The sequence below is a fragment of the Calidris pugnax genome, unplaced genomic scaffold (genome assembly GCF_001431845.1).
Source record: "Calidris pugnax isolate Ruff unplaced genomic scaffold, ASM143184v1 scaffold102, whole genome shotgun sequence".
NCBI classification, from domain to species: domain Eukaryota; kingdom Metazoa; phylum Chordata; class Aves; order Charadriiformes; family Scolopacidae; genus Calidris; species Calidris pugnax.
This window is the reverse complement of record NW_015090846.1, coordinates 2151303-2175961: the sequence shown is the minus strand read 5'-3', so window position 1 is coordinate 2175961 and position 24659 is coordinate 2151303. Positions and strand designations below refer to the sequence as shown.

At 48.9% G+C, this 24659-nt stretch overlaps 2 protein-coding genes and 1 long non-coding RNA gene across 7 annotated transcripts in view; 1 reads left to right on the top strand and 2 right to left on the bottom strand.

Moving 5' to 3' along the window:
- Positions 1-6: 6 nt before the first annotated feature.
- LOC106888512 (general transcription factor 3C polypeptide 5-like) lies at positions 7-7040 on the bottom strand. The gene is made up of 11 exons (XM_014942769.1): positions 6916-7040; positions 6187-6412; positions 5811-6009; positions 4552-4747; positions 4303-4407; positions 3720-3834; positions 2971-3051; positions 2313-2410; positions 1683-1765; positions 1240-1382; positions 7-567 (listed from the first exon to the last, which is right to left on the bottom strand). Exons 1-11 carry the CDS (start codon positions 6997-6999, stop codon positions 410-412), a joined length of 1488 nt encoding a protein of 495 aa, XP_014798255.1. The 5' UTR covers positions 7000-7040; the 3' UTR covers positions 7-409.
- A 734-nt stretch (positions 7041-7774) lies between these two features.
- LOC106888636 (bile salt-activated lipase-like) lies at positions 7775-21721 on the bottom strand. Of its 3 annotated transcripts, XM_014943011.1 has the most exons (11): positions 13964-15506; positions 13296-13446; positions 12749-12871; positions 12204-12401; positions 11973-12103; positions 11422-11529; positions 11084-11201; positions 10014-10200; positions 9254-9457; positions 8564-8761; positions 7775-8045 (listed from the first exon to the last, which is right to left on the bottom strand). In XM_014943011.1, the coding sequence occupies exons 1-11, from the start codon at positions 14027-14029 to the stop codon at positions 7817-7819; spliced, it is 1713 nt and encodes a 570-aa protein (XP_014798497.1). In that variant the 5' UTR covers positions 14030-15506; the 3' UTR covers positions 7775-7816. The 3 variants fall into 3 exon arrangements, with proteins under 3 accessions (XP_014798497.1, XP_014798496.1, XP_014798495.1); XM_014943010.1 differs by lacking the exons at positions 13296-13446; positions 13964-15506 and adding an exon at positions 21593-21721; XM_014943009.1 differs by lacking the exons at positions 13296-13446; positions 13964-15506 and adding an exon at positions 15515-15646.
- Positions 16950-24659, top strand: part of LOC106888639 — a 24628-nt gene continuing 16918 nt past the window's right edge. For 2 of the 3 annotated variants that reach the window (XR_001412144.1, XR_001412142.1), the window contains exon 1: positions 16950-18799. This is a non-coding gene — a long non-coding RNA (uncharacterized LOC106888639). The remainder of the gene's footprint in view (positions 18800-24659) is intronic. The other variant, XR_001412143.1, reaches the window with a different exon arrangement.

Below are 24659 nucleotides of genomic sequence, written 5' to 3'. Positions count from 1 at the left end.
CCTGCCACAGGGACTCCAGTGGCACCCAGTGCTGTCCCAGCGCCGCCGCATGCACCGTATTTTCCATACGACCACCAACCTGGGCCAGGTGTACTTCCTGCACATGGAGAGATCTGGGAATGCAACTGCTCCTCTTTTCTGGGGTATTACCTGCTGGATTGGATTTGGGACCCTTTCTTGGGAGTTTGCTCGAGGGCTTATTAGCCAGCAATTATGAAAGTGTAGGCACTGGCTCCCCAACATCAGGAATGATGCCCATCAGCCAGCACTGCAGTCTGTGCAGAGATCGTCGGTGTCTTCGTGCAAATTCTGCTTCCCCACCCCCTGGGGACAGTGGCTGAACCCTCAGCCCTCGGGCAACAAGTGCAGAGATGGTTCTGTCCAACAGCAGCCAGACTGCTCACCGAGTTCACACATAGTCCAGAATTTCTGTCTCCATTTCATTTTCACTCCCATCAGAAGGCTTGAATTCCTCTTCCTCCTCCTCTTCATCATCCTCATCCTCTCCGGACTCATACGCCAGCTGCTCTTTGCCATCTTCACTGCTTGTTGTATTTGAAAAAAGAGCTTAATGGGGGAGAAAGGAAAAAATACACTGTGATGCCTCTCTCAGTGCAACCTGGGGGTGTTTGCAGAAGAGTTCATAAATCATGTGAGAGGAAGGCAGAAGCCGGAGGGACACAGCTAACGTTGCACAGCTTAATAGAATTTGATCAAGCCCAAAGCAATCTGTTTCCACGCTCCTGGAACACCAGCAGAACAGCAGCAGATCTGCAGTGCAGGGTCTCCTCTCCTGGCTGATTCTGCCCTAATTCTCTGGGATGCTGCTTTGGCCCAGTATCACGCAACAATAATTTACTCCTTTTTCAATTAATAACATCAATAACAGTAAAATGCCACCATCAGATACATCAGTAAGAATAAGGTCTTATCGCTGTGCAAAGACATTTAAAACCTGAAGGCTGTGACACTGGGAAGATGAAAGAGAAAACCTTTACTCCCAGCCATTCCTAATCCCAATCCATGTTCATGCTGCAGGACAACAGCCTCAGCTCAATAAGCTACAACATCAAGTGTAGCACAAAGGAGGAGGTAAAACAAGGAATGCTACTGCCCCAGCGCTGACTGCAACATCCCCACTCAGCCCACAACGTCTCAACACCATCAGGAAGGTCGCACTACCCTGCAGCAGTAGGCAGTAGGGCAATGACACACTTTGATAGTCAGAAGCGTCCTTACCAGGTCTTGTGGATCTGATGATCTGCTTTATCATCAGTGACATGCTGTCCCGCAGGTCGTCACTCGTCTTTGGAAGGCACCACCCGTCCCGCTCTGTGCATTCGGACTCCGTGCCGTCGTTCCGATGGATGATCTTCTGCAGGCTAAAAAGCAGCAGAAGGGAAGGGAGCGTTAGCCTTCTGCCTTCAGGTGTGGGCTTCAAATGAGAGAGTCCATGGCTTCCTTCCATCTTACTTCACTGAGGTGGAATAGCTTATTTGGTTATTCACATATTTTTCATATGGGAAAGGAAGGTCATGTGTGAAAAGTCTGTTCTATTTTTATGCAGAAGCTAAACACCTTTTAGGTTTCTGGGCAGGGTAAAAGAAGGGAATGGACTGGATATAAACAATCTCCTTTGAAATCTGGCTCTAACGGAAGACTCAGCTGCCAGTGTGTAATACCTTTCCACGTTCAAGTCACAGAGCTGGTAGAACATCTGCCGATAAGGGGGTAAGGCTCCTTCTTGGAAAATGTAGATGGATTCCTAAGAGAAAAGAAGGGAAAGATGAATGTGCATTTTATGGTGTAACAGGACAACTCTTGTCATAACTGAAAAGTACTTCTGATGGGCTGATTCTAGAACAAGGCAACTCCAACACAAATCGGTTCCAAGGCGTAGGTCTGCACATGGAAAAGATGAAGCTGAATGAGGAAGGCAGCAAAATTTCCCTGCAGCCATAGTGAACCACAGAGAACACACTTCATCTCTTCAAACTGCAGCCTGTTACCGCGTAACAGTGGACCATAGGTTTCATTCTAGCAAAAAGGAAATAATAAAAGATTGCTGTTTAAATGTTTATTTTGCCCTGCTGGATTTTTCAGGATGGCCTGATAAACACATGGTGATTTTTTTTTGCACTTCAGTGCACAGCAGGTGCAGTTCTGTAGGGACAGGTACAACCAGCAGCTTCCCAGGTAAACCTGAGGACATCAGCTCACTCACAACTGTCCCCTTAATGACCGACAAAACAGGAAACACCCCTTTTTTACTAAGCTATTTCAAGATTCTAGTAAAAGAGAGTAACACTTACCTTCAGTTTATACCTGCTGGAAGCAGGCTTTTTTGTGCCGGCTGCACCGGACGTACCAAGCCCTTGTTTCAGATCGTGTACACTGACCGTATGGCTCACTGAAAGACAAAAACAGTCCCTAATTAGGGACATCTTTCACTCCATGGCATTGTACTTTCACTCCTCTGTGTAATTTGACTTTATTGGTCAGCAAAATCCTGACCAACCCAGCAACTAAGCACGTCTCGCTCATTCTTCGGAGATGTTACTGGACAGTCACAGGAAAGGTGGTGAGTTTGGTGGCTTTTTCTGCAATGCATTTGTTTATAATTTTAACCTTTTCTGCTCTCCCTTGACAAAGGAAAGACAACAACTCTCCCCTTTCTCTGCACCATCACCGAACAGAAGTGATTGCTGAATTCCACCAGTGTTGCTTGCAGAACTCCCTTCTGTCTGCTAATAAATGCTGCAGCTCAGCCAGACATGCATCCAGGGACTCTCACGTTTCCCAGCAGGAGTCTCTCCTACTGGCTTTAACAGCAGCACCATATTATAACCAGAAATTAAAGTCCAATTTTGGCTCAGCTGGAACACAGGAAGACCCTTCAATAGCTATCACTAGGATGGAGAAAACAAAGCAACAGAAGAGGCAGACAGCCCTCCTGCTGGCACGGCGTACCTGGCTTCTTGACAGTGATGGGCAGGCTGTAATTATAGGTGCTGCGTTTCGCTTTCACGGGCATGTCATTAGGGGCATAACCTAGAGGTGAGAAAAGAAAACCAATGATGAACCAAGGGCAAGCACCCTGCAGCACATCCCTAGCTCAGAACAGAGGTGCTGGACTGGTGTGTGAAAGGCAGGGTGGTCTTTGGGATACGCTGGGCTGAGAAAGGTGGGGAGAGGAGAGCTATCAGATCAACAAAAACTGGAAAGAGGGAGCTGTGATCTGATCTTAATGACTGGGTGTCAGCTCTGTCATGGACTTATGCAAACTTTGCCTTCTGCAAAATCAGAGCAGGGGAATCCTCTGTCCCAAAGTCTGAGACCGCAGTGTCCTGCACAAGATGTTGAGATCTTTGAGGAAAAGCTACTGTGTAAACCTCAGAATCTACTGCTCAGTGCCTCCCCTGAACGAGAGGGAAAATGGTCAGGTACATCCACTTGGGCTTTGAACACAGAGAAAAGGAAAGGCAGCAAGGTGTCCGTTGGGTAAGGAATGTGCCAAATGAGGAAAGACATATTGCATACTACAAAATAAAGCGTTAGAGGAGTTTACAGAAGAACTACTGTAAGCAATGAACTCAAAGGTGTCATCTTCATCAGAGCACAAATATGGCAGAAGAGTTTGAAAAACAAGTAAAAAGAAAAGTACTACCAGGATTAACCAGAAAGCAGAGAGAGCGTCTCTGTGGTTTGGGCCCTTTTACCATATTTCATTCCACAGCGAATTCGGAAGTCCAGTACTTGATAAATCTTTGCTTCTGGGTGTTTTCTGGGGTCATACCCAAACCTAACCCATAAGCTTCTCCAAGGACCTGTTAACTGCACAAACACACATCGGGGAAGATGGTTACAAAAACATCAGTACAGTTTCTTAGAAAATTCTTGTATTTCTCTCATTGCCCAAAAATTGTTTCTTTTACCAGCTTCTTCTGCACTTGCCACACCGATATATATATACTGAAACCTGGGCAATCAAAGGCCAAATATTTGCATGCTTTTACAAACTAACTTGCAAGGTCACATTAATGAAGTGTTTGTTTGGAAAAATTCTGCTACCATTTCCAGCTGGAGAGTCAACTGGAGTGTCAGACTGAACAGCAAAATGGAACAGAACCAATGGAGTGAACAGTTCCATGGTTTTAACTTTTCTCTTTACATAACATGCAGCTCAGGTATTCAGTGGCGGGACCTCAGAAACCGTGAAGAGCCAGGAACACCCAGGAGATGTTCCCTTGTTCTCCCTCCCAGCAGCCCTAGAGAGGCACAAGGGCAGACGTAAAAACTCACCATGTAATAGGCCAAATATGGCAACAGAAGTTTCAGCTTGTCGGGGTGGACACTGATATTGGCTTTTACTGCATTTCGAGACCAGACAGGACGGACTTCAAAGAGCTAAAATAACAGAGGAACAATCACAGAAACAGTGATAAGTGGGCTACCAATGGCAGTTCAGATTTCCAAGTGGACTTTCTTTTGTACTAAGGGCCTTTGTCCCTTAGTGTGAGCTATCAGAATGGTAAGGACTAAGGCACGTACCTTTCTCAGCTCTTCCTCCACCTTTTTATCCACAGGGTTGGTGCACACTTTCTTCCAGGTCTGTACAGCAGCATCCAGGGGTTTAGTTGGGATTTCTTCATCATCAAAGTTCACAAAGATAGCGTTGTGCGGGCGACGGGCCCTGCTGAGGCCAATCAGGTTCTCACCAGACACCTGGGGGTTGTTGTATCCCTCCCTAAGAGAGAGGGAAAGGATCGGGTTTGCTTTCTGCCTGTGGCACACACGGATTTGGGGCCTTCAGGGGAATATCCAAAAATGGAAGGCTGTGCCCCACATTTCAGAAGGGACTCAGCCATGTGAGCAATGGGTTGGTTTGTCTTTGGCTGCACCTCCCTATGGATTTTGGAATCACATGCTGGTACCATAAAAGACTCCTGTGACACCATTGAGGAAAGAAAACTTACATTTAAAAAGTAAACCTGCAAAGCTACATCCAGTTGCACAATGACAGACATCTCCTGTACTATGTGAAGAAGACCCTTGGGTTTTTATACTGCATGAAATGCATTTCCAGCACTGAAGGCTTCACCCTCTGCATTTGCTACTACTCTACAGTAGTTACTGCAGCTCAGTGGGGTCCAGGGACAAGGCAAGATAGAAATCCAGTTTAGATAATTTGTTCTCTTTTTAAATGCTGATGAAGGACTACAGTGAGAAAATGAAAGATGTTTCTTGTGGGAGATCTCACAGACTGTTTTTCTGGGAAAACCAGCTGTGGGCCAGGAGGTAACAGGTCCAGTGAGCGCGGTCACAGGAACATATGGCATTGACTCCTGCACACTCCAGCCCACGGGAAGCAGGCAGAGAGTGGGGCTCACTGCACCCCACGCTGCACGTAGAGTTCAGGGGGGGCAGTCATCTTCCCCAGATCACCAGGTCCCTTCCCCTGGGAAGTCCTCAAGCAGACTTTTGCTGAGGTTTCTGCTGCCTGGCAGTCTCTCAAGCTGCCTGCCTCTGTTGTGCCAAATCCAGAGGGATAAAACAGAACAGGGCAGCAGCTAAAACAGGTGAAATACATGAATGATGTATTTAGTGCTGCTCTGATGCTTCAAGAGCATAGACTCTGTAATACCACTGAAGTCAGAATGGACTGAAGGCACCTTCAACTGATAAAAAAGGAAATCTTAACTCAAAGACTTTTCTGTTAGAAGTATGTATCAAACCAGCGAAATGTTTCATCACCTGTCCATTCCAAAACCAACATAGCTATTTACTACATTATGAGAAAAGGCACTAACCGGTGTTGTATATCTGGCCGATAAAAATAGTCAACAGGAGTGTCCAGACGTGAGAAAATTGGTGGTGGGATGTAGAGAGGTAATTCTCTGTTGAAAAATTCTTCCTTCTCTGGTTTGAGCATTAGGACTTTGTCATACATGGAGGTTTGTTTGCCATCAGGACCAGAGTGCATTGCCAGGTACTGAAAATCAGACATTCCTGTGAGAAACAGAAGTTGAAATGTTGTTGAGCAGAAATCCGGTAACTTTATGCAGTGATTTATACAGCAAGGAGACCTGATTGTCCTTCCAGTCCTAAATTCCTATAGGGAAACACTTCCCCTTCCCATCAGACATACTCATCGTTAAGCCACGTGGACACAAATCCAAGTATCACCTTGAAATTTGTAAACGGTGGTGACAGTCCCAAGAATTTCCATTTCAAACTGGACTTCCGGCTGGATTTGTTCTTCGCCATCCAACTGCTGCTTCTTCTTCTTGGTCCTCCTCTTCACCTTGAGCAGCATGGTGGAGGTGGGGAAGCGATTGGCACACACGGGGTGGCAGTAAGGGTCCTTGGGGCGGAAATACAGCTCCAGCCTTTTCGCAGGGTCCGCATAGATCTGTGGCAAGGGCAGGCACAGCCTCCGTTAGCATCACACCTGGGCAGCCCTGCTCCCCTGGGCTCCCTTTGACACCAGGCGCCGGACCAACACTTTCAACCATGGGCACCAGCCGTTTCTCCCCACACCACCTCAGCCACATCAATCCCTGCTCCACCAGCACACGATGGGGACCCACAGCTGCTGCCATCCTGCCTGACACCTCCCACCCATCTCCCGTGGACAGCAGCACCCAGGTGAGCGCTGTCACCCCAAACCCACACCTTGGGCCTGTGTGAGGCCTGCTGGGCCCCTGCAGCCCGGACAGGGGGGTCCCACAATGGGGTGGCTCCCTGGCCCCGCTCTCCTTCCCTTCTCTCCCCTTCCCCTGCCCCACGGCCTCCAGCCCCCTCCCCAGGGCCGGGCTTCCCGCCCCACAACCCCTCTGCCTGGAAAACATCCACCAGCCCCCGGCCTTCCCCTCACACCCCGGCCTTCCCCTCAGCCCCCGGGACCCCCCTCACCCGCGACACCCCCTGCTCTCCTCCCAGCGTCAGCAGCATGGCCCCGACGTCCCGCACCAGCCCCGGGTACTCCACGCACACCATCCGCGGCGTGCGGGGCAGCTCCAGCACAGCCGAGCCCCGTTCCCCCCACTGCCTCCCCGCCGCCATCGCTCTCCCGCCCCGCTCCCTCACGACAGCTTCCCCCCACACACACACACCCCGCGGCACAAAGGTTCCGCCGCAGAAAGGTTCCTATAGCGGCGGTGTCAGGGCGGGCCGGGCCTGGTGTGGGGGAGCCGGGGTAGAGGAGGAGGAGAAGGGGAAGGAGAAGATGGAGAAGGTGAAGGAGAAGGTGGAGAAGATGGAGGTCGCCGGGCCGTCCTGCTCCTCTTCCAGCCCGGGCTCGGAGCTGGAACTCCCCGGCCCAGCCCGGCCTCTGCCAACCAGGGACCTGTGCCCATAAACCCTCACGGAATAAACCGCCCTCCCTTGCGTTTATTTTCCCCTCGTTGCATTTCTGAGGTGAAACTGTACGGCAACAGTTCACCAGTTGGTTGAAACTAATGATATTTAAGGTCCCTTCCAACCCAAACCATTCTATGATCATGTGTAGGTAGCGCAGAGATGTCTAGAGGACAGGTCAGGATTGGGCCTGTCCTGCTGGGGATCACACAGGCAAGGAGGAAAAACAAACCCTGAGCCAAAGGACTAACAGAGTGTGCCAAGCCATGGCTCCCTGTGTCATCAGCTTCCCTGGGACATGGCTGTGCTACGGGCCAGGGGAACACGCTTTGCTCAGGGACTGGATGTCACCTGCTGCCCAAACTTAATGTTAGGGACAAAATCCTGTCATGGCAAAGACATGGAGAAGCCAGAATCGCTCAGTTACAAGCAAGCCTTTAATGAATTGGGCCAATCTTTAAAAGGTGTTTTCTTCATAGCTCCATGGCAAGTCATCAGCCACGGAGATGTTGGCAACCTGTGGCAGACTCCGATAGACTGTGTTCCAGAAGGTCACATACCGGGTTTTCAGATTCTGCTTCACAGAGTTCTCGCTCAACTTGTTGTTGATTTCCAGGTAGTAAGTGGCCTCATTGGTGTAGGGCGGCCAGTTAACAGGTACCTTTGAATTCCCTTTGTTGGGATCACTGGGGGAAAACGAGAAATAGAAGTTCGGTTTTACCAGGGCAGCTTATGGATGCAGCAAGGTTCAAGCAGTTTGGCAGGGACCTCATCTGCTTTAAGTGGTGAAGCTTTAAGTGAGTGCAAAGAGAGAGTCTAATGTTGGAACAAGCAATAGCAATTCTGCCTGCTAGGAGTGACTTGCTGACCTGCAGTCTCCTCCCTTGGTCCCCACCAGCATCATCCTTTAGCTGCAGACAGGGGCTTAACTCCTGTCTGAACACCAGGACTGGGAAACAAACATCATAATTAAGTTTAAGCAGAGTTCACAAGTTCTGGAAATACTTCTGCTGTCCCCAGGTGTTCCCTGGATGAGGAGGACCCAGAGCAAACTCCACCACTGGGAGGCACAGAGCCAGGCTTGCAGCAGAAGTACAGACAGAGAACATCCTGCTTTTGGAAATTGCTGCTGAGAAGTTAATAGGCAAAAGCAGCAGGTTGAAGTGCTGCAGCAAGCCCAAAATATGGAACTGGAATCACTCACCCTGTCCTGGCAAAGTTGGTCCAGTAAGCAATCATGGCACTTGAGACAGTCCTGTGCTTGGGCAGATAGCCCAGGGGAGTGGCAAAGGGTTTCCCAAACACGTACTGCAGGTCATCAGCGTGGTCTGCCCCTACCCAGCTTGGGTAGACGGGCATTCGGGATGGCTGGGAGAACACGTAGCTGTATGTCTTGGCATTCCTGGGGAAATAAAATAGACTTGCTAAGCAGCTGCGAGTGGAGAGCAGAGAAAGGGGTGCAGATTCATAACCATGCTCCCAATACCGGCAGAGATACGGCTTGGAAGATGCTCACATACATCTAATGGGTGATCTCACAAGAAAACATCCTTCTGTCTGGCAATTTTTAACTTCCATTTCTGATTCTCACCCAAACCCTCATATCATCCAACTGCCATATCTTGTGGCATCAAACATCTCTAGGACGAAGTCTGAAGTTTTTAGGAAGCAAACACTTATTTTAATGGAAATTTTAAACAAATTCCTACTGTGACTCCCTTTGCAGCATTAGAGAAACAGTGTTTGTGTGAGCCATGTGTGTGTACTCAGTACCAAAACGCTTGCCTCCTTCACGTTCATCCCTCTTAACCCATTCCTCAGCCCCATGTATTGGAAAAGCAGCATTTTGGCCTCCAGGTGGGCTTTGGGCTCCTGCCAGGGCTGAGCTCCTCACCGGGCATTCTGCAGGTGCAGATTCAGTGCCCACTGTGTGGGAACCAGGAAAATGTAGTCAGTAATCAGGCCCACCACTGTCTTCTTTATGAGCTCCTGGCTCGGGCTGTCGCCCCATGTTTGCGTGTAGATACTGTATGTCACGTTGGCTCCACGCTCGCCTCTGTCCACAGTAAGTCCTTTGACCAAGTTATAGAACTCCTCCCTGAAAAGACAAGTAATATCACCTAATTAGAGACCAGCAGCTTCAAGTGAGGCTGGCCTCATGGAAATGGAGCTCAGCTCCTGTTGATGTTTACATCCAACCCTGTGATCAGCAATGGTTTGTGGTATAAAAGCCAGTGATTTCATTCCTACTTTAGATGGAGGGCATGTGGTTCTCAGCTTTATCAGTGGAATAGCTTGTGGCCAAATTGACCACAAGCTCCTCCTGTCTGTGAAGAGGAGTCTTACGGGATGGGCACCCAGCATGTCTGGTGTCTACCTGCTCTGGACAGAGAGCATGAGGGCTGCCAAGCCTATCACTGGTGCTGAGTTCAGGAGCACCTTAAATATATATGGGGAGGCTTCCCCACTAGCTGGTCCTTTCTCTTGAAGGCTTTGGACTTGCCAACATATGCCCTAGGCACCCTGGCTTCGAGTGACATCCTGTTTTGAAGGTAGTGCCCTGTCCACTTGGGACAAAGTCCTTGGAGTTTGGAGGCTACATTAAAAATAAGGTTCCTCCTGTTAAAGGATGTTTAAGAGCCCCCTTCACTTACGGAGTGACTTTCGCAAATGGGCGGTTGATAGCGGGTAAATCAATGCCAGCAAAGAAGTGTCCATCCATGTCATTGACCCCAGCAATGTAGTCAATCTCAGCAGCATTGGCAAAGAGGTTCTCTGGCATGTCTGGAAGGAAGTCTCCATCGACCACAGGAGAGAGGGCCAGTGTGTGAACCAGTGGAGCTGCAGCAGGAGACAAAACCAGAGTCCATTAGGAGATGAGAAAAGACAGATGTGTGGCCTGGCATATCCTATGGCTTGAGGAACTGTGAAAGGAATCAGCTGAGGTGAATGAGAGCTTGGGCAGTGACTTCAGCACAGCCACAGGATCACGTTTGGTAAACCTCATGCCTGTAGGTGGGGGAGAGGAACTAGAGATCTGCCAGCCGAGTACCAGCAGGTAACAGCAATTCCTCTCCTCCTTTCCCTGGACCATTCCCAAAAAGCCCCCCCAAAGACATGACAGAGCAGAACTTTCCCTGCCCACCTCATCTGGCTGCGCTCACTCATTGCCAGGACAGCCAGCTCAGGCCAGTGCAGCTGCACAGCAGTTGTTGGCCACTCTCTGTCCTGAGCAAGGCTAAACACTGGGGCTATTTACTAGGAGCATGAGCAGAGCAAGCAGAGGAGAGTCTTCTTGGGAAAGAAATTCTCACAGGCAGCAAAAGCAGAAGCATTCCCTACCTGCTGTGAGAGTCCTACACTCCACCCAGTGACTCAAATGAAAATAGCAGGGTTGTGGTCAATTCTTTGTGTTTGTAAGCTGTGTTCTGGAATTGCTCTTGCTGCTTTCACACAAGAAAAAGCCCAAACAGCTGTTTTGGAGCCAAAGCATGGCTCTTGGCTAAACTCCTCTGCCACCACTGCTATTGCACGATGAACAGCATTCATCAGCACAATGTGCACCTGCCTGCGGAAGGACAACTGCAAGATCTGTCATTATTGTCCCCTTTCTGAAGGGCACAAGCACGTCTTCAACATTCCTGGCCATCACCCCAACCCTTCCATTGAAGGCATGGTGAGCCCTAGGTGTGTAGGGGACCACAGCGTGGGCCAGGGAACTTACCGGGCAGATTGGTCAGCTGCAGGTGGTAGGCCAGTGTCAGAGCTTTGGGGTCGGCGGAGCGCAGGCAGTTGGCCAAGGCGGTGGTGTTGTCAGTGTGGCAGCCCAGCTTTTGTCCAAGCTGCAGGAGGTGAGAGAGAAACCTCCCAGCATTACCCTCTGAAGCCAGGCTTCATTACCAGCCCCACAGAGGCAGAGGCTGGTTTTATCTCACAGCAGCCTGTTTCCAAAGCTCTGTGTTTGGCAGCATGGCTTCTGCTGAACCCCTTGCTAGTTATGCCCTTCTGTAGGGAATCCTTTTTTTTTGTTTTCTGTTCCCTTAAGCAAGATTTACACGTTACCTTTTTAGCCCAGGCGAGTGGGTCCCTCTGCACGGCCCAGCTGCAGAGACCGACGCCGCTCTGGCTGATGGCTCTCTTGAACAGGCCCTTGTTCTTTGGGCTCAACGTCTGTGGGGCAAAATAGAAACAAGAGGGTTTTGGGTACAAACTCCTGAAGAGCCCATTGCCTGCCAGACCCGGCCGATCGCCTCACAGCTTCTGCAGTAGGGCCAGGGAAGCCACCAGCTCTCCTGCTATTTGACAGTCTCAGCAGTTAAAGTTAAAAGGTGGTATGATGAGAAAAGGAGCAGAGTAGAGGGACACGGCAAGTAAATGCTATTTCACCAGAGGTCCCAAAAGCGAGGACACATGCCTGCAGTGATGAGACTGATTAAACTGAGGAAGGAGGAGTGGCTTTGAAGCAAAGAAGCTGAGCATTGCTGTCCCCAGGCAGGAGAGGATGTTAATTGGGCAGCATGTGCAGAGGAAAGCAATGGAGTGCCCAGGGGACCATCTTTTCCATTTACATAGAAGAGAAGTGGCTCTGGTGGGGTTCAACAAGGACAACACACCTGCAGGGAGACACTGGCGGCACCAGCTGATTCGCCAAAGATGGTGATATTTTCTGGGTCACCTCCAAAAGCCTTGATATTCCTCTTCACCCAGGCAATAGCCATGTGCTGGTCCTTCAGCCCATAGTTCCCTGGGCAACAGAGAACACCCACCATTGAGCAAGGGCACAGCAAAACTGATAAACTGGGGACCCAATATGGGGTCCCCTGAAAAGGGAGCAGCTACAGTACCTGGCAAGTTTTCGTCTCCAGTGCTCAGGAAGCCGAGGGGCCCCAGACGATAGTTGAGGGTCACTACAATCACGTTGCCCCGCACGGCGATCTCCTCACCATCATAGAGGTAGTTATCAAGGAAGTTGGCTCCCTGGCCCCCTCCTACAAGGAAGGCGCCGCCATAGATCCAGACCATCACTGGCAAGTTGGTGGAGACTGGGTGATGAGGAAAAAAAGCAGTGTAAGCCACAACATAGCTAGAAGGCACTACCCATCCATCCCCATACCCACTCGCTGAGCATCACTCCATATGGGCATGAACAGACACAATGCTTTGCAATAGCCTATGGCCAAGAAAGTCCACACTCTGTAGAAGAGGCTGAAACTCCCAGCAGGCTGCAGCTGAGGGACACTGGTTGACATGGTGCCTACCCTTCTCTCTGAAAATCAGTGCTCCTGCAGTTGCCCGCTATGGGAACATAGTTGCCAAGAAATGCTCCAGAGCAATTTGTCCACAAAAGGCAACTGAGGACCTCCTCCTCAGGTCTTTGCCAAGCACATACCCTGTCTCTTTCCTTGAGGGATCCAGATGTTCAGATAGAGACAGTCCTCGCTCCCGCGGACATCAGTTTGTGTGAGTGTCATCTGCATGCAGCGGGGTTTGAATTTTTTTGCCTGCAGTGTTCCTGAGAGGAGAGAGAGAAGACAGCAGGTCCTAGTTAGAGGTATCAACTCCATCCTTTAGTTGCAAGCTGTCTGTCCACCCATTCTCTCCTCTGTGAGTCCGATGCAGAAGCAGCAAAGTTTCCCCAGCCACTGTGACCAGTCTGAAGGAGTGACAGAGGGACCCTTTCACATGAGAACTAGCTCTGGACAGCTGAGGCATGGGGAGGGGAGATGCAGGTGCCATGCTTTGGTTTTGTTACTTCATGTGTTTGCTTGGGAACACATAGACACAGACTCCCATACCCACCATGAGACTACGAACTTTTTGTTGGTGCTACTTAGTAGATGAAAGCAGGTAACATCTTTGGCTTGTCAAGAACAGAAAAGAGAGAAAGAAGTGAAAATAAAACCCCAAACCAAAAGCATTCAAAAGTTGGATCTTACCCTCCCAGCCAGGATGAGGTTGGGGGTCTTCCAGAGTCTTTGAAGGGGCAGCAAAGGGGATCCCTCTGAAGATGTCAATGTAATCTCCAAAGAGTCCCAGTTTTTTACTCTCGCCTTCCACAAAACCGCCCTCGGTGTACACCACACCCAGCTACATGTGGTACAATTGAGAAGAGAAAATCCATTGCACAGTTCTTCGTGCCTTTGGCTTCCCCTGTTGCTAGCACACACACTTTGCCGTGCCCAGTCCCCCCAGATGGACCCACTCACAGCCCGCCTTCCCCAGCCATTCCTTTCACCCTTGTGGAAAGCCCACATGGAGCTGCCACTGGAGATGTGCCCATGCAGATGTCCTGCAGGCTGCCCTTTGGAGCAGACAAGCAGCAGCAATTCCCCTGCCCTCCCAAAGACAAATGGCAGAAGGTGAAGACCTTCAGTCTCAAGATGTAAACCAGGCCAGACCTGACACAAAATTGTGCAGGAACTCTTGGAAAAAATGTTTATGAGAGACTTTGCCATGTTTAGGGCAGGAAAACACCCTGCCTTGACTGTCATGGTCTACAGGCCCTCTTTTGTGGGCTTCAGACCAGACGTAGCAGGAGTTTACTTATTTAGGCAGGAACAGGCAACATGTCTTGCAAATCCATAAGAAGGGCTTTTGTACTTACGGTTGCAGCCCGTGCTACCCCGAGGTAGCAGCACAAGGCAAAGCACAGGACCTCCCAGCGAGCCATGGTGACCGAACACCTCAGGAGATACTCCCCAGGTGGAGACTCACATATATATAGCTATGGGTGCAGCTGTGTGTCAATGCCATGACCCAGACCTGGCTCTAAAGTAAACCAGGGGAGCCTCTACACGCTTGTCCTTCAGTAGGCTGAGGCCAAACCATGGCTGAGGTAGACTTGGGTCACTGTGTGAGAGCCCTGCAGATGCTGCCTTTGTGGGCTGGAGGCCAAACTTAAGGAAATATCTCACTCTGACAAAACTCTAGAGAACATAAAAAAATGCTGAAGCCTTGAGAAGCCTCACACAAGTGTAGGAGGCTGAAATCATATTAGACCATGCATTAGAGCATATAGTTGGCCACTAAAGAGAAACCTTGTACTCGTAACACACTGGGAATACACAAGACTTAGCAAATGCCAGCAGATCCTTAATCTCTGTGATGGGGTGGTAACAATACAGCCAACAATGGCAGACTAATGAGTGGAGATGTGATCTGATGTTAATGACTGGGTGCCAGCTCTGTCATGGACTTACTAGATGACCTCAGACAGTCCTTTCCCTCACCTTACCCTCTGCAAAATCATAGCAGGGGAATCTTCTGTCTCAAAGTCTGAGACCTAGCGTCCTACACAAGATGTAAAGAGCCAGGAACACCCAGGTGATGCCCCCTTGCTCTGCCTCAAGCAGCCCCAGACATCTACACAAGGGCAGATGTACAGGCTCACCATGTAATAGGCCAAATGCAGCACAAGAAGTTTCAGCTTGTCCGGGTGGACACTGATTCTGGCTTTTACTGCATTCTGAGACCAGACAGGGTGGACTTCAAAGAGCTAAAATAATACAGAAACAATCATGGAACTGAATACAGTGGTCTCAGCAGTGTCCACTGAGACTTGTTATATCAGTCAGGCTTTGGATTTGCCCATCATTATCCTCAGAAAAAGAGACGATGTCCACCCAGCAGCCAGTCTGCTCTCCAAAAGGGCTGGAGAGCACTGCAGAAGGCACACTGCAAAATTCGTTTTCAGAACACGGACAACTCTAAGGAAGAAAACTTCACAGCCCTCAGTGGCATTTCAGATACGTGCCACTTACTCACTTTCCTGACGTGACATCGTCATGCCTTGACAAATTTTTATCCCATCCATCATTTCAAGGGGAGCTGCAGCTGTTCAGGACACCAAAAATTCCTTTATCTCTGGCAGGATATGCCCTTCTTATTTGATAGATGAGAGAACAGAAAAAGCAAATGTGTGTTTTGCTAAGGGCAAAGGACAGCTGATATCCAACTGGAGTAGAACCCAAAGGCCTGCATTAAGGTCTCTGGCGTAATTACACAGGCCCGTATCTCACTCGTTAACAAGGTTAAACAGGAAACACAAACATAAAACCTTCAGAGAAGCCAAGAGTAGTTACAACCACAACAATTCTCAGTGAGGTCTACATGCCACAGTGTAGTGCTCAGCCCAGCTCAGGACTAAGACACGTACTTTTCTCAGCTCTTCCTCCACCTTTTTATCCACAGGGTTGGTGCACACTTTCTTCCAGGTCTGTACAGCAGCATCCAGGGGTTTAGTTGGGATTTCTTCATCATCAAAGTTCACAAAGATAGCGTTGTGCGGGCGACGGGCCCTGCTGAGGCCAATCAGGTTCTCACCAGACACCTGGGGGTTGTTGTATCCCTCCCTAAGAGAGAGGGAAAGGATCGGGTTTGCTTTCTGCCTGTGGCACACACGGATTTGGGGCCTTCATGGGAATATGCATGTGGGGCTGTGCCCCACATTTCAGAAGGGACTCAGCCATGTGAGCAATGGGTTGGTTTGTCTTTGGCCGCACCTCCCTATGGATTTTGGAATCACATGCTAGAACAACAAAAGGCTCTTGTGAAACTATTGAGGAAAGAAAATTTAAGTTTAAAAAATAAACCTGCAAAGCTACATCCAGTTGCAGAATGAGGGAGGTCCCCTACACTACCTGGCAGAAAACCCACAAGTTTTTTCATCGTATGAAATGCATTTCCAGCACTGAAGGCTTCACCCTCTGCATTTGCTCTACTGTAGTTACTGCAGCTCCGTGAGGTCCAGGGACAAGGCAGGACGGAAATGCAGTTTAGATAATTTGTTCTCTTTTTAAATGCCGATGAAGGACTACAGTGAGAAAATGAAAGATGTTTCTTGTGGGAGATCTCACAGACTGTTTTTCTGGGAAAAGCAGCTGTGGGCCAGGAGGGAACAGGTCCAGTGAGCGCGGTCACAGGAACATATGGCATTGACTCCTGCACACTCCAGCCCACGGGAAGCAGGCAGAGAGTGGGGCTCGCTGCACCCCACGCTGCATGTAGAGTTCAGGGAGCAGTCAAATTCACCAGGTCCCTTCCCCTGGGAAGTCCTTAAACAGACTTTTGCTGAGGTTTCTGCTGCCTGGCAGTCTCTCAAGCTGCCTGCCTCTGTTGTGCCAAATCCGGAGGGATAAAACAGAACAGGGCAGCAGCTAAAACAGGTGAAGGTCTCTATCCCATCTCCGTCCCACCAACCAACTTCTCCCCAGTACCTGAGCTCCCCCTTTCCTGTGGGTGCCCTGCACACAACCACCGGGGTTTGCTGGACACCCCCAGCACCACTGAGCCCCATAGACAGCCCCCCACCACCATGGAGTCCCTCAGTCAGGAGGTTTGGTGTTTTTGGGAGCGTGCCTGTTGCTTAGTTGGTGTTACAGCCGCTGCTGTTCCCCTGTCCCACAGGGTGGGCAACGTGTGTGTTCATTCTGTGAGAGTTTGGGGATGGGGAGAGGCAGAGCCCCCAGCCCCATATACCAGAGAGCCAGGAGCCAGCCTCCCTCCCCAAAGCCATGAGCCTGACTTAGAAACTGTGATTAAAAAAAATAATAAAAGAATTATATATTCGCTGTTTTCAGCCTGTAGGGTGCAGTAGTACCACATTTTCTTCTTGAAAACTGTCATTCCCTTGGCTCTGCCACTCAAGCTCTAAGAGCACACCTGATTATTGTTAGATGAGAGAAACCCCCAAACCTGTGAGAGCAGGTGGCAGCTCCACACCGGGGAAGGCTTTAAAAGGAGGCAGGCCTGGAATTGCTCACACATGGTTTAGCTTGGATTAACTCCCCGAGTGAGCTTAAGAGGAGGTTTTTCTGGCTTGTGCTGTGGTTGCTTCTGTCGTGTTTCCTAGGGAGGAGCAGTGGGCGCTGTAAGTACATACACCAGAATCCTACTCCCTTGAAGAGGGGGTAAGGAGGTTTTGTGAGCTCTGAGTTGGTGGTGGGGTGAAAACATAAATATTCAGAGAGAATATACAAACCTATAGTAAGGTAAGTGAGTCCTGTTTAGCTGTCCTTTAGCGTCAAAATGTTGTTCTCTGTGCTGGTTAATGAGGTAAATCAGGAAGAGCATAAAAGTGATATGAGACCAAGGTCAGTTTCACTTTATCCATCCACAATACACAGTTCCTGGGCTCCTCTTCCTTTTGTGCCTACTTTTTGTGTTGCTTTTAATCTAGTGGAAGGCTGTATCTGTCACATGGATATCAGAGACCCACTGGGCTGAGAGACTCCACAAACATGGCATGAGCTCTCAATGAATTGCAAACACTCTTATTTCCACTAGGATTTCATGGTGTTCTTGCAAGACTGGGCTCCAACTGGGGTGTCTGGGCTCAATGCCATTAGGGGAAATACTACATCTCCTAGTTAAGGTCTGGCTGAAGTTTCTTTGTTACTCTCTGTTCTATAGGCTGTGTACCATGAGCTGCTAAGCTCATACTGTGTTCCACCTCAGGAATAGTTACAGCAGGAAACAAAATATTTATGAAAAAGGTCTATAATACATAAATGTGATATAGTGGCCAAAACCATACAGGTTAAAACATTATCTCTAACTGCTCTCTGCTATGCCTTAGATACCAAATGACACAGAGCCTTCTTTTGGAACAGTGATGTTCAAGGTGCCTGATAATGGACTTCCAAACAGTTGAAAATGTTGGTTATGGAGAGCAGAAACTCCTTCTAGAAGTAGTTTGTTTGGTGGAACTTTGTTCCAGTGTAAACTAGAATGGACTATTCAGTGCCCAGCTCCACCTGTGAAAACCCCCTTGCAGCCCTGTGCAATACCCAGATACTGGAGGGCAGAATAAGCTTCATTTCCTTCCATGTTGTGTTCCCTTTTACTGTTAGGAGTAATGACTCTAAATTACAGCCTTATTTTTTTTACATTATTATTGCCCCTCCTTCAAAACCAAGCCTTTGCCAGGCCTTTTGGTCCTTGGATCGTGCGATTTCACCAGCTCTTATCTCCCTCCTTTGAGCCGCAGTTTTTCCCCGCTCATCTTTGTAATCTGACATTGTGATTTGTTCACTTGTGTGCTTGTTTTTCTCCCCGAAGAAGATTTGCTGAATCATCGGGGAGGAGGCAAGAGCTCTAGAGGCAGCTGGTGGCCAGTGATAAAACCCTGGCCACATCCAGCCTTCAGGGTTTGCAGATGACAGCCCTTCAGTTGAAGGCCTGAGTCACATTCCCTTCTGAGCTAAGATTGCTGGGGACTTTGGGATTGAGGAAGTGGGGCCGAGGAGCTGGTGCACCAAAAATATAAATTATTGATCCTGACAACCACAAGGTTCGTGTTGTATCTCCTGCAACATTTATAATGATGCTGTGAGAGAACATTCAGACTAGGGGCTAAATCCTGCCGACTGTTGTACATTGTGTCCCTTTCAGTGGGAACGCACGGTTAAGAAGAGAGAGATTTGGGCTGAAATAGGTGAAGGTATGTAGTGGCTGTTTCCAGATGTGCAGTAGGAAGGGGTAGTGTGAACAAAGATGTGCCAGGGCTCCGAGGCATTCATGTTTATTTGGAGAGGATGCGCCAAATTCCACTGGTACAATTTATGCAGCACTTTTCATCACAACGGGTCTGAATTTTGCCCACTGCCTAATGATTGAAATAAGAGCTGGGAGCTAAAATGCCTTGTTATATTTCTTAGGTCTTTCACTCACTCTCTGTATGACCTTGAATTACTTTCTCTCTCCCTGGCTCTTGGTTTCCTTGCAGTTAAACAGGGATAAGATGTTTCCATCTTTGTAGAACGTTTTGAAATCTTTAGGCAGAATGTGCTATTTAAATGCAAAGTGTCATTGGTATTTCTGAGTCCTCCAACACCACTGCTGTGATGCTATATTTCTGAGTCCTCCAACACCACTGCTGTGACGCTATGCAGCAGGCACACAGATAAGGCTCTCTGACTTTCTAGCTAATAGTTTCCTTAAATTCCTTTTAAGATGGCAAACCTAAGCTGTCCCACATGCATTCACTCTGAAACCAAAGACCTTCTCCTTCTGTCAGCTCTGCCCTTAATGTAAAGCCCTAGAAAATTAGTTTTGTGCATATTTTTATTAGTATCTTCCAGTACTCAGAAATAAAATCTCACTAATAGTAAGTAACTAATAGTAAACTTTTCCTAAAATCAGTTTTAACTTGGGATGTTCTACTTAAGTTATACTTCAATGAAGTAAGATAGAAAGTTGGTTAAGAAACAAGACTGAAAGTCCAGGTGACCTAAGTTCCATTTCTAGTTGTCCTACTCAAATTTGGGCAAATATTTTTAAAGTGAAAAATGCATATCAAGTTGGCAGGTCACAATGCAGAGACTTTGCTTTGAAGCTTTATGCATTTTCTATGGGATTTTTTACAATGATAGGTGCTGTTCTGCTCTAAGAGGACTGTGCATGTGTAGCAACTCTACCTCGCTCTTAACTGTAGATCTCAGAACATGTCCATGTTATCCCTGCTTTGCAGATGGGAAGGCTGAGACAGAGAGAGGGATAATGACTGGCTCGGGTCAGCTGGCAATGACAAAACCAGGAATACAATCCTTCTTTGAGTCTTATATTGAGCATTCTCCATGATGCTCCAATGTCAGAAAATGTAGCTGTGGTTCCTGGACTGTCTTTTCTAGGTGGTGTCCACTGAGCCTGATTGATTTACAGTCAATCTACTACAAGCTGGGTCTAAATAAGGAGCTGGGGCAGGGATGTCTGACTGACACACTGGTTCACCATGTCCACACTCTCAGGATGGGGCCCTTTCAAGAACAGGAATGCTCCATCATCTCTCACTTCCCCTTCCCCAACTGAGACAAGAGATAACTTCTATTTTATAAAGAGAAGAAACCAGCGGATTTGACCACTGCCAAAAATCCCACCAAAGCTTCTAATATAGAAGGGCCTGGGATGTAAGATAAAGTCCCATTGCCTTAAAATTATTCAAGAGGAAGGCAGAATCAATGGGGTAGGGTTTTTAAACTCTTTCTTCATGAGGAAGCCCTGAACTTTAGAGTTGTGTTGCCAGTGCTAAATGTGGCTGTTGTACTTGGAACTTGCTTAGGAACCCTTGATGCACAGAGGAATTAAACGGCTTAGAGGTTGCTCATGGTCTGGAGAGGAGTAGATTATGGGTTGGAGCAGAAACAGCTGTGAGAAACTTGGCCTGACAGTGGTGCAGAAACCACAGGGGTGTGACTCATCTCATGTAACTCTAGATGTCTACAGATACTAGAGATGTCTCCCTTTCTCCTCAGTGAGAGAAGTAGGTGTGTTGAAGGCATGACTTCTGTCGTATTTTAGATAAGTGCTTTAGCAGGAGCTGAATAACTCCCTAGATATGTTACTTACCAGAGAGGAAGCCTTTGAGTGACTACCTCACATTGGAGCTATCCTGGCTGACTTTGCTGCTGCAGGAGGTTCCCTGCCTCATATCCCGTGGAGGACTTGGGACAGCTCTTGTGCCCAAGTGTGAACACGTCCTCCCAGCACAGGGTCAGGGCTTGCAATGGGTTCAGCTCTCAGTAAAATCCCCTGATATATGCAGCTTGAACCCAGCCAAAGACCCAAAGGTGGGCGGGATGCAGGATGACAGCTGTCCATAGGGTCTAAATGAGCAGTGACCTGATAACAGCATGGTTTGAAAGACTGAAGAAACACAGTATGTTGAAGCTGCTGATCCTACACCGGTTCTGTCCTGCGTGGCACATCCTCGGCAGGGAAACCAAGCAGAGGGTGTGCTATGCAGGAGTCTTGTATTGTCCACCTTGTTGTGGCTGAGGTATGCAGATGGGGAGCTCACACTAATGTGAGGGTCTGCTATGATCTTCAGCTGTATTGCTTTGGTTATTGCTGCCCCAGTACTAGGTGCCAAGGGGTATTTGCCGGCCCATACTTTTGCAGCTCAGATGAGAACAGTCAGTTTTTTCCTCTTCTATTCACTTAGGGGTTTTTTACTATTTTTCAGAAACACTATAGGGAAAACAAAGCAATTATCTGTACACCAAAACTTAGTGGCTAGTGTTATTTTGAAATGCTAGATTCCCCTCCCAAACCTGGGGAAGGCAGCACTGGGGAGAGCTGCTGCTCTGGGCGCTGAGCAGGAGCAGCTCACTCCGTGAGTGTCTGAATGGCTTGCTGTAAATCTGACTCCCTGCTGGGCAATGTTCTGAAGAAAACCTGCCCCGTGCCTTCCCTCAGGCCCCTGTGTTCACATTTGCATCTCTCATGCCGCACTTACCAGGGTGGTTTGCATGGATGGGGGCTCCCTGTTGATGCCTGGGCAGCAGAGCGAAGGGCTGACAGGCCTTTCCTGCCAATCTGTCTGTTGTTCAGATGAAGTGGTTGGAAAGTGCTCACTCTCCAGTTCCCTCTTTGGCTCAGGCACTCCGATAAGGCATGGGCTGTCCTATCTTGCTCTGGGAGCTGTTCCTCCTCCCTAACAGGCTCGCTTCACCGGCTGACAGTTAGCAGCCGGCAGTGCTTGATAAACTTATCAGACCAAAGCTGAGCCCAGTGCGCGCTCAGCTCCTCCCCAGCCTCAGATTTCCCCATTCCTGGGGACTCTGTGCTCTCTACCCGCCTTGCCGCCTGGTGTGGTGATCGCAGATCACCCTTGGGCCAACAGGTCAAAATCAGCCCAAGGACCAGATTGCAAAATGCTTGTATCAAAGCAACACCTTTAAAACGAGGGTGTCAAGTGGGATGTTTGTAGCGTCCATATCCAGCTCTGTCTCTCACCCTGGAATTTTATTCACCAGTGGAAATGCTGCTCCTATCTGGTGTATCCTCTCTGTGTTTCTGCTCACCCTGTTTCTCCACTCAGTTGGCAGTTTAGTGGTTTAAACATAGGGATCTCGCTGTGCATGGTTGGAGGATTTCTTTCTAAGCCAGTTAGAGAATTAGGCTGCTTTGCTGAATTAAGTTTCTATCACTCGTTATTAGTATCGCAGTAGCACTTAGGCGTTCCAGCTGAGATCAAGACTCCATTGTGCGTGGTGCTGTATGGAGAAGATAAGGAGGGGCAGTCCCGTTCCTGACTATCTTACTGTTGAAATAAACAAGTGAAATGAAGGGGAGAGAGGGAATTATTATCCTCCTCTCGCAGATGGGGTGAAGCTTTCTGTGAGCTTCGTAGTGCGCTGAACTTCAGAAATCCAGCGCTCATGTCTTGCCCGAGGTCATGCAGGAAACCTAGGGCAGATCTCAAGTCTCAGTTCAGGGTTGCAGCCTTAAGATCAGTGTGTGTCCATGGTGACTGTTAGCTGAAAGGTGGTGGGTCAGGAACTCTGCAGGGATCTGCATTTTCTTAGGTCTCATCCAGCACAGAGGCAACCGACTGATTTAACTATCCTTGAATAATTTTGGTGTGGCTGTTCTGGGTTGTCTCCTCTGTGTGCACATGCTATTCCAGGGCAAAAGTGGGAAAACATCTCTGCTTTGTGAGCGGAATAAGTGATAAAAAATTGCTTGTGGTGTACTTCTTTTATTCTGTAGCAGCTTTGCAGGTCAAGCTCCCTATCTGTTCCCTAGTTAGGCAGGCAGGAACGTTTGCAAGGAAACATGTTTATGCAGCTCTTTCTGGGAGATTCTCTAGAAACTTCAGGTTTCCCCTTGTTCTGTGCTGATGGGTTAGAACTAACCTGCTGGGGTGTCCCTACCACCTACAATTGTGTGGCCCTGGGGGAACGACCTGCTGTGAGGACAAGCAACTCTGCTCTTATCTTCTGTTCACTGAAAACATTTTCTCGTGAAGTCTAAGGCGGGAAGCAACTGGACTTGGCAAATAATATATATTTTTTTTTTTCCCCCGAGTACAACCCATACCCAGCTTTTAGGCCTTCCCTATCCATTGCCAACACAATGTGAAAACTTCAGGTGTTTGTCTTCTCCACTCTGTGGAGAAGACAACCTGAGGATAAGCTCCAGTGTAATGCTGTGCTAGCTGAGAACACACCTCTGCTTCCTGCAGGTGTCCCGTGGCTCTGTCTTCATTAAGAAGAGAAAGTTGCATCCCGTGTCCAAACTTAAATCCACCCTTGATCTGGGGTGCTGGCTGCAGCACCTGAAGGCTGTCTGGAAGACACAGAGGCACCTCTCTCCTGACAGATGCCTGGGGTTATTGCTTTGCATGTCCCTCATTTGCTAAACAAAACAGCCCAAAGACCAGGATTTTCTTTCCCTGGCAATAAAGGGAAGAAGGTGTGAAGAGGACTGGGGAAGTGCCGGATACAGGGCGGGCTTGGGGAGAGGCAAAAACAATCAGCTCTTTCTTCAGCCACAAAGATTGGTTGAGATTTTGCTTTTTGTTATCTGTTTCCTTGATTGACCAACCAGAATGTTCTTTTGATGCAGGGGGAGATGATGGGAAAGGGATTGTTTTCAGAGCAGTCAGAACTGGGGAGGATTTGCATGTTTGGAGTTGGTGGCAGCCAAGGCCTGATCCTGACATGTGCTGAGCATCCTTGGGTACCCATTGCGTGGATTCAGTGGCTCCAAGGATGAGGGAAGCCCTTTGCCTGCTCTGTGCAGAAGGCCTGCCCATGGTTGGGGCTGTGTTGGGAGTGGAAGGCTCTCCCTCAGCCTGGTGTGGTGAGGTTTGGGCAATGCCAGTTCTGCTTCCTTCCCTGCTCCTTCACCTGCATTCCCAGAGCTTCAGGCACCACAGATGAGAGCCCAGGGAACCCTGCATCGTGCTGCTGTCTACTCCTAAGCAGAGCCAAGCTGGGTCCCTCCATCCTCTTCCTTGGGAGATGGCTCTCCCTGGTCAGGGATTGCAGTGAACAAGGGGCTGTAGGGTTCTGCCTTGTTTTTTCCTTTGGGCTGCTGACATCTGCAGTGCTAAAGGAGGACAGTGCTCAGGCAGCGTTACCTGGGGGGCTGAAAGTGGCACCTTGTTACTCCAGGGAAAGAAACCGTAATGCATTAGTGGAAAACTCTCCCCTCTCCTTTTCCTCCCTTCTCAGGTCACCTCCTAACTCTGGCCCTAGTGTCTTGCTGGTGCCTTTGCCAGCTGGCCTCCATCTATGGCCTGTGTTTCTGGAGATATGCTCCCAGGGCCTGTGGGAGTGGATCAGCCTGGTCCCTCTGTGCTGCTTTGGCCATGGATGTGTTCTTCCTGAGCGTGGCTCTGCAGCAGCACGCTGCTTAGGGCCACCCCAGTGTGTTTCTCTACTCGCTGCCCATCCATCTAAAGCAGTCCCTGCATCTCCTGGGGATGTGCTCACCAGGCTCCTCACAAACGTAAGGGTAAGGCTGACACCATCTCCTCCAGTGTAACTGCTCTTCAGCAGTCTCTGCACCCAGTA

Coding starts and splice junctions, on each gene's coding strand:
- LOC106888512 (XM_014942769.1), bottom strand. CDS start 6,999: ATGGTGTGCGTGGAGTACCCGGGGCTGGTGCGGGACGTCGGGGCCATG. Junction 3,052..3,719: donor TCGCTGTGGAATGAAATATG/GTAAAAGGGCCC, acceptor TCTCACCTCTAG/GTTATGCCCCTAATGACATG. Junction 1,766..2,312: donor CCAGCAGGTATAAACTGAAG/GTAAGTGTTACT, acceptor CTTTTCTCTTAG/GAATCCATCTACATTTTCCA.
- LOC106888636 (XM_014943011.1), bottom strand. CDS start 14,029: ATGGCTCGCTGGGAGGTCCTGTGCTTTGCCTTGTGCTGCTACCTCGGG. Junction 13,447..13,963: donor GGGTAGCACGGGCTGCAACC/GTAAGTACAAAA, acceptor TACCACATGTAG/CTGGGTGTGGTGTACACCGA. Junction 12,104..12,203: donor TGGAGACGAAAACTTGCCAG/GTACTGTAGCTG, acceptor TCTGTTGCCCAG/GGAACTATGGGCTGAAGGAC.